At 31.3% G+C, this 9239-nt stretch overlaps 1 protein-coding gene across 1 annotated transcript; it reads right to left on the reverse strand.

Moving 5' to 3' along the window:
* Positions 1–2172: 2172 nt before the first annotated feature.
* LOC148213447 (uncharacterized) lies at positions 2173–3405 on the reverse strand. The gene is made up of 2 exons (XM_088118814.1): positions 3284–3405; positions 2173–3192 (listed from the first exon to the last, which is right to left on the reverse strand). Exon 2 carries the CDS (start codon positions 3135–3137, stop codon positions 2352–2354), a length of 786 nt encoding a protein of 261 aa, XP_087974940.1. The 5' UTR covers positions 3138–3192; positions 3284–3405; the 3' UTR covers positions 2173–2351.
* Positions 3406–9239: the final 5834 nt, after the last annotated feature.

The raw sequence follows: 9239 nt of genomic DNA on the forward strand, positions 1-9239 counted from the left end.
ATTTTTCCTACGTGAACGAAATGAAAATAAAACAACTCAATTATTTAAAAGAAGCTAAATGAGGGTTGGGTTATGTACTCATTAGGAGCATTCCTAACTTTTAGAATATCAATGATTAAAAGAAAATGTTGCATTAAGAATACAAATAAATGATTAAATTTATCGTAACTCATCCACTTAAACTTTTAAATTTGATGTAAATTAATTTAATATAGTATCAGAACAGAAATCCTATTTTGTTACAAAGCATGATGAGACAAAAAAAAAAGATAAAAATATGAGGTCTCAAAAAATTATTTTTCAAGATGTTATTTACAACCTCATTAATGGTTTTAGGCACATCCTAATAAGAGCATCCATGGTTTGCAAATATGGAGAATGACCAATTTAATACAAGAGGGAAAGTGTCCAAATAAGTGATGACATTACTTAAATTTCCTATGAAATTAAACTTGGTAGGAAGGCTATGCTATTCACTTAGCCTTCACATGCTCTTTGCCTTAAATTCAATGCCTTCATCAATACTAATCTTAGTTTTTTTTTTTTTTTTTTTTTTTACCTTAGAACTCACTAAATAAGTAAATATTATATGTATATATGATTTAATTGGTCAAAATTAGGTACATGTATGAGTGGTTTGAAAACTCTTTCTTAAAAATAAAATTTCAAAGTCAACATTAGCTTAGCTCGACGATAATTGGTATTTACCTCCGACCAAGAGGTCGTAAGTTCGAATCCTCAATCCCACTTGATGTATTAAAATAATAATAATAATAAAATTTCAAAAAAAATCCACTAGTAACTATTATTTTTTGCAGTACTTTTTTTTTTTTTAATTATGGGATGGAAATAAGGGTTTCTTTTTAGGAGCTGCTGAATTAAAAATTTTAAAAAATAAATTTGAAAACAAAAATTAGTTTGAGTCAAGCCTCCCATACAATGGACCACCTTTGCGCTCCCTCGTCGGGGCCAATGTTTTCCTATTCTTTATTTTGCAAGATGATGATGAAAAAAAAAAAAGGTGTTATAGAAAAAGTACTATTTACTGTGGTTGAAAGAAGGATAACATGGTTTAAAAAAAAAAGGTAGAAGAGATATAGGGGGTAGCTGCTGACTAGATTTATCCTATTTTTGCATGCCAATGCCATCCATTTCCAAATAACATTTCAAATACTTGTGTAGTGCACAAGAAATATTTCTACATGTAATGTCATGATTATCTACCTTATCTATCTACGGATGAATAAACCACCACTCAACCAGAAAGTTTAAGTTGATGGGTTGGGTAAATTTAATTCATTTATATGGATTCTAAGAACAACTAATAGTTGCAATGGTTAAACCGAATATAGTTTAAGTGGATAAGACCAAAAGGTGATGAGTTCAAACCCCTCTCGTACACATGTCTAGTGGAAAATTTTACTGTTTCTATTATTATTTTAAGTTTTCAAAACAATATCTACATTATTGCCTGCAATAATAAGAAATCAATATGAAAATTCTGCCTGTCCATTAAATTGGTTACAATGTAAACAAATAGTATTAGTTTAAATCTTGGTTTTTAAATTTCATAATTATTTTACTATATTCCCTCGACTTTCAAAATTCTTTTCAGTACCAAGAAAAGTACATGTCATGACATCTATTTTAGCCTGAAAATTATATTTTAAAAAAATCACTCTTTTTTTTATGTTCACTTTAACATGTTAATATGCATAATTGATTTAAATTATCTGTAAATTAAAAAAATTCAGTGGTTAATGTTCATCAAACAATCTAAGTTACTTCGTGTAGCACACGAAGAAAGAGGTGGGATTTGAGAAGGATTTTCCAGCATTCTAAGAACTGAAAAATAAAAGAACGAGGAAACCAAAAGCCTGCAAAATGAGCAGCCATGAGATTCTCTGCAAGTGGAATGAAGGTAAGCAAAAGAACCCAAGTAATAATGTCACTCCAAAAACATATAATAATATATATATATATATATATATATCCACAAGAATCTTCCATCACATTCTGTCATCTTTGGTTGTTCATTGTTCATTCTCCATCTCCCTTTGCCCTACGTTTCCAATTCTGTCCCCTCTCTTCCTTCCAAGTTTCATTTTCACTCCACTTACAAGTTACCATCTCCGATCCCTCAACAATGGAAACCCTTTTAAGTCAAATCAATACCAAAATTTAACCACATCGAGCTTTCAAAGAATACAACAAACGGATGCCAACTTCAAGATTTATATATATAAGAAGAGAAGGGAAGGAAAAATTAAAAAAAAAAAAAAAAAAAAAAAACTATATTAGATATATGCATTGATTGATAATTACGGTTGGGGTTGGGTGAGCTTAAATTTTCAAGGTTTGATGTCTTGATCGTCCCAAGGAATGTTGAGATCGGTGGCGGCGAAGGGCTCCATGTCGTCCCAGCTCCAGTAGCAGCTGTTCGACATGTCGGCGCCGCCCGGGAGCTGCCATGGGTGGGTACTGCTGCTGGGTTGCTCTGTTTCTATGGGTTTGAAGTCTTGATCCGAGTAATTACAAACGTTTGGGGAAATTGGGGAGTGCGCAGAGGTTGTCGTTGAAACTGCGGAGAAATCGGGATTTTGAGAATTTAGAATCCCATAATTTATTGTGAAATTTTCGCATTCCGCCCAATTGCCGGTAGACGGCGGCGGAAAAATCAGCCCCTGATACAGAGGAAGATTTTGAAGATGATGGGGGTTCGTCACACCGTCGATATTACTCTTGGCCGCCGCTGCCGCCGATTTGGTGGAAGTGGCGGTGGCTGACTTTTTGATGCGCTTATTCTTGCGGCCGCCGCCGACGGGGACGTTACGGAGAGTCCCACCTTTGGTCCAGTGGCGCTTACAAGCTCTGCAAAAATGGCGGGGCTGAGACTTGTTGTAATTGTTGTAGTAACAGAATTTGGTGTTGGTTGAATCGCATCTTGGGCACTTCAATTGCTCCGGCGCCGCCGGAATCTGAATCTGGCTCTGGCTCTGGCTCTGGCTCTGGTTCTGATTCTGATTCTGGTGGTGCGATCGTTTCATGCCGGAGCTCGGCAATTTTGGGAGCTGTTGCATTAGCGCCTTGCTCCAATCAAACCCATCAATCGAAACCTGTTTTGAACTCAAACCCATCTCCCAAAATCACTCCAAGATCAAGATTTTCGCAGAAATTGAAACTGTAACGCAGCTGAAAAACAGAGAGAGAGAGAGATTAAGAAGAGGACGAGTTTGTTGGTACGAAATGACGAGGAAAGTGATGTGTTTATTGAGTAACATACAATTTTGGGCGAAAACTCGAGAAAATGGTTTGACTGAGGATTCAGAGGAAGTGCAAATTAAAGTTGGGGGGAAAATTCTACTGAAATGAAATGGCCCAAAACTTTTTCTTTTGGTTTTATAGAGAGAGAGAGAAAGACTTCAAGGCTAAGGTGAAAGTGGAACTGTGGGAGGGAACACGTGGCCGAATCAGGGCCGTCCAGAGTGCGTTGCGATTTTTGGGTGTGGGTTAAAAAGAAAGAAGGGTTTGATTGATGTGCATGGCAAATTGGCAATTGGCAATGGCACATATTAAATAATAAATATATATAATGATTTAATAATGAAGGAAGAGTTCAAATCTCATCCTCTATTACGATCCATTTGGGGATTTCTTAATATCACTCACTTCCCATTTTCCGATTTTGGACCTTTCTTTATAATTTTTTATACTAAATAAATTAGCTACAAATTTGAATTTTAAATTAATTAATAATGATGTTGATTGAAAATTTGTCGTCAAAAGGGATTTAATTGTTTTTTTTTTTACAACGAAAGATATCTAATATTTAATTAGATTAGTAGTTATTAGAAAGGAATATATATCATCCCTAAGTTTTCCAACTTATTCTGGTTTTAGTTTGTATTTTTTCAAATATTTCGTGTTGATATTTACTTAAATTTTGTATACAATTTTTCTTTTATGGTTTTTTTTTAATAACAAGGAGTAGAATATTCCAACCTCTAAAATTAAGTAATATCTTATCAAATTAGCATTTGAGCAATTTTGCATTAAATTTAATAGTACATTTATGTGGAATCACATCAACTTGTATTTTGGAGATGTTTTCCTTTGTATCAAACTTGGAAATAAGTAACACGTGATTTATATTAAATGTTACATAAATTAATTTAAAAATAACTCATTTTTATTAAATTTATGAATTTTTAAAATACATTTAGTTCTTATACTTTAGAGTGGTTTTTGTCCGGTCAATGTATTTGAAATATCTTTTAATAATTCTATAAATTTTCAATTTTGTGTTGAATCCATTTTTATGTTTATTGTTAATTTAACATTTACATCATCAAACATCTAAATTTATTAAGACGGAGAGATAACAACATAGATCTATTATTATTAGATGTCAATTTAAAAGTTTACAAATATATTATAATCTTTTTTAAAAGTTAATGGTACAAAATAGATACAACTTAAATATTTAATTATTATTGTAATTGTAGAAAAACAAAGTTTTCATAAAATTATACCCTGGAAGCGTGGATAGAGGGTTATAAATCAGGATTTGAATTATTTACTAATAAAATGATTGAAATGAAATAAATGGCAATGATATTGGGAAAAGGAATAATTTCCAAATCCGTGGAACAGGGTAGAGTAGTAGGGTAGGGGCAGAGAGTGGGTCCCACAAACCAGAGGGGTTGGGGATGTTGCCGTCACGTGCTCCTCCAATTTGAGGCTTTGCTTCTTCTCCGTGGACCCATCCGCATGTGATTACATGTTCCACGTTGGCTGTCCTTGCAAAATCCTTTTTTTATTATTATTATTTTTTTCTCAAAACATTATTCTGCACGTGTGGGCTCCCCTCCCTGAGCGTGTGAGTTTTAAACAAAATGACTTTTATTTTTTTGGTCACTAATCTAGCAGCCCAATAAGACCTGTATGATTACGCAAGAGACCTTGACCTATGTCTCATTCACATTTTATTTTGATTTTCTGTCGCAAAGGATTTTTTTCTTTGTTTTTTTAATTGAATTATTTTATTTACCAATAATTAATTCAACTATAATTAAATATCCCTAGAAACATTCACATTTATTGACCAGAATAAAATCTTGAACACTATCTATTATAGAATTGTTCTTCATGATAAAAAAACACATTACAAATTAAATCGATCGTTAGCAAATAAATTTATTTAAAAATATCAGAAAATAACACAACCCAACTCCAAAACGTTAACTTTCAAATTTTGACTAAGATTTTGGGTCTGTTTTTTAAATGTAAATTAAATACAAAAATCATTAATATACTAACTAAACTATTAAAAATAACAAAAGATAAAATTATTGCAAACCAATTTTTTTTTTCAAAAAAATATACTATTTCTTAGGGTATTGCCATTCAAATGAGTGATAAGAATCAAACTAAAGAGATTATTTATGTTCTGACTAGTATTTATAAATTTGCGGTATATTTAATAGTTGAAATATAGTGATAAAAAATAATAATTAATTGAATAAAAAACGATGCGTCAAAATCAAGGGCATGCGTGGGTAATTAATTAGAGTAATAGGTGGCCGTCAGAGAAATAGGAAAAAATTGGACCACGAAAGGCACATGCTCTATAAAAATAAAAATGAAGATTAAAGGTTAAGATAGGGGAACAGAATAATTAAACATAATTAAAAATTGAAAAAAAAAACAATTGATTTAATTAAGATTTGATCCAACGAAGCAAGAAGAGAATAATATGAAGAATCCCAATTCCAATTCCCAAATCCAACATGGTCGGTTGGGTCGGTAAAGTTTCTCATTACATGTCCTTCTTTCCTAAACGACAAAACCCCATATGTACATTTTTGTCCTCCAACTTCTCTCATTTTTTTGTTTTTTTTTTTTCCCAATCAACCTCATATTTAACAAATCAATTAAGTTTACATCCCTTTTAAATGCCTCATATTTCATAAAAATTCCTCCATTTCGTCATCGTTGAACAATTAAATCACCTCATATTTCATAACAATCGCGAACATGATATTAGTTCAACTATTTAAGACACTCCATATCTTATAACAATTCCTCACTATAAATATGACTAATTAACTGATCAAGACATTTATCTCCAACTAAAAATTTAAGTCGATGGATTATGATAAATTTAATGATTTATAAGATATCTAACACAATAATTGTTGAACTAAATTTGTTTTTCCGACTAAGTAATCAAATTTGTATATCTTTAAAGTTAGGAAGGACAAACTTACATTTGGTATGCAGGTTAGGTTTGATAATATAGAAAAATTATTTTTTTCTTTTTAATACAATAGGCAAAGAAGAGAGAATTCGAATTAATAACCTTTCAATTGAAAATAGATATCTTGATTAGTTAAACTCCGTTAAAAATTCACAAAGTTGCTGTGGGCACACATCAAAAATTAGATTTACTAAAACTGATAATAACAAAACCTTTCCTTAAACTATAATTTGTCTCAATCTATAAAAAGAGGGTTTTTATCTCGTTTGTTTTTTCTTGTCTTTTTCCGGAGAGGATTCTATTAACCCTTTCAGTAACTGAATTATTTTCTAGGGAGACCAAAAGAAAAACCTGCACAAGGAATCAAGGAAACAACACAACTTGCAGGGATGAATTAATATAAGATTCGAAAGAAAAAATAAAAGTGATGGGGGCACGGTACCAGGTTTGAATATTAATCAGTACTATAAAGCCATATACATAATATAAATTAAAAATAATAGAAGAATGTTGAATTAGGTAGGACTTGGGAGAGCATGCTACAAAAAGCCATCAGATTAGAATGATGGCGGCCGATTAATTAATTTAAATTGATCTAAGTTTGAATGTGGAAACTAATGATTTAACAGCTTGGGCTTTGGCTTAACCATATATAAATTAATTATGCATGAAGGTGCATATGCGGCATCATGGTTTTATGCCTTTTTTCCAGGTTGTAAAGTGTAGCCATTCCACAATTCTCCATCAAAACTCATGAATTTGTTCGGTGGCAGATCCAGAACTTCTATTCAAGGGGACTAATATCAAATTCAGTAAACATGCTTAGCGAATTTAGTGTGGAACGATACAATTATAAATTGTGGATCTAGAATTTTATGTTTAAGAGATGATATAAAAATAATTCTAACACATCCATATGTATTTAGTTTATGTATTTTGATACTAAATTGAAATTAAGTTAAAAGGTTGAATACTATGTTTAATATGTTCAATTTTAAAAGAATTCTAATAAATTAAACCTTTAATTTTGCGTCTAATAAGTTTATATACATATATTTTTATATTTATATATAATAAGGTTTTTGGAGCAATAGATTTTTTTTAAAAGAGAATATGAACCATTAGATTGTTGAATTGATAGATACAATAGTACAACGTAGAACAATCTTGTTTAATTAAGATCACCTGAACTAATAAATTCTTAGTTTTAAAAAATTCTAAAAGGTTAAGGATTTATGAAACATAAAATTGAAAGTTTGAGGATCTATTAGATGAAAAAATGAAAATTACGAAACTCATTTGATATTTTTTAAGGTTCAGGAACCTATTAAACACAACTATCAATATTTATGAATCAAAATTATTATTTATTTAATTAAATTTGTTTAGTAGGACCTAGAACAAAATTTTATAGGTAAATATAGAAGGAAAATGGTGAAATTGAAATAATAAATCAAATTTTATTCTTTTATAAGAATTATAGAATTTTTAACTAATAAATTAATTTCCATTTGTATTTAACACTATAGAAAATATCAAATTTTTAAAGAATAAAAAGTTTATAACATAAATTATTTTTTATATAATATCGCTGTAGATTTTTTTCATATCTAAACAACTGTTGTTTAAGAAAATAATAATAATAATTGGGAGGAGGGGGTTCTTCCCCCTGGACCCAACATGCATCCGCCCTGGATTTCCTTCCCACAACACCTTCATATGCAGTTATCATTTCTTTATTTTACTCCAAAATCTCATACCAATAAAGAAATTATATTACCCCATTATAGTTCCAGTTGGTAATCTTCACATTTCTATTTTATTTCTAGTTTATTTTTTTATTTCCCATAAAAGAAAAATAAAAAATATGTTTGAAATTTTTTTTTTTTTTTTGTTTCTGTATCATTATTTCTTTTTTCAAGTTGATAATCATTTGTTTTATTTGATTGTTCTCTTGAATTTTAAATTGAAAAAATCAAAAATTAAAAAATTAAAATGAAAGAAAAATTAAAATATACCTCTTAAAAATTTAGAGGAAAAAAGGTAATTAAGAATTTAGAGTTTTGTTGGTAGATGTAGAAATGCATATAGAAAGAGAGAGAGTAAGGAAGAAGTAAGGAATATAGAAAAGCGACAAATGAGTGAAGTCAAGTCTTCCACCTGGCTGAAAACCTCTATTTCCTAATTCAGTTTGATATTGTGGTGGTGATGCTGCCATTAATCATACATTTCTAAAAAATATGAATTGTGCAAAGAGAGTTTTTGGTATGGTGGGTTATGGGATTCTAGATTCGAGCATAATTTAACTGGTCAGACCATTAATAAATGTTTGATTTAGATCGATTTTGTATTTGAGTTTGTTAGGAGGATCAGTCTTGATTCCCTTATAAATAAAGGTAGCTACTTTATTGATTAATCTCCAAGGTCTTTCGACCCTTCGTGGAGTCTGAGAGACGTTAGAGATCCTCGTTTCCGAACCTTTCATGGGTCGGGACCTGAGACTCCCGTCAGTTGCTCCCCCTTCGATCGTGCTCCCACTAGGAAGAGGGAAGGTTCTGTAGGTTCGATTGCTCAGGACAATATCGATTAGTCTCCCCATCTGAGAAGCCAATTTGGGCGTTAGCTGCCCGCATCTCGCTACAGAACCTCAAACTTTTGTGGTGGGGTGCCTCACCTTTCGTTCGCTGAGATGGCCGATTGGGCGAAGGAGGTGGACGGCGTCCTGGGTTTCCCTTATTTTTTTCGACCAAATTTCTAAATATTTTGGAAATTTTCGAATTTTCTTCTCTTCTAGATAGCCTAAATAATTTCTACTGCCTTTTAATCGTCTACCATAAGAAAGTATAAAATGTATAAAAAGAGAGAAAATAAATAAAATGTAAGTGTGGGGTATTGGGTTTCTTAAGGTGAAGAAGGTAAAGAGAGGATTTAGAAAAGGACAATTTTGGTTTGGCTTGTGTTTTTTTTCTTCTTCGTGGGG

This window comes from Momordica charantia (genome assembly GCF_013281855.1).
Source record: "Momordica charantia cultivar OHB3-1 chromosome 1 unlocalized genomic scaffold, Mcharantia_2.0 BLBB01000001.1, whole genome shotgun sequence".
In the NCBI taxonomy this organism is placed as follows: Eukaryota; Viridiplantae; Streptophyta; class Magnoliopsida; order Cucurbitales; family Cucurbitaceae; genus Momordica; species Momordica charantia.

Coding starts and splice junctions, on each gene's coding strand:
- LOC148213447 (XM_088118814.1), bottom strand. CDS start 3,137: ATGGGTTTGAGTTCAAAACAGGTTTCGATTGATGGGTTTGATTGGAGC.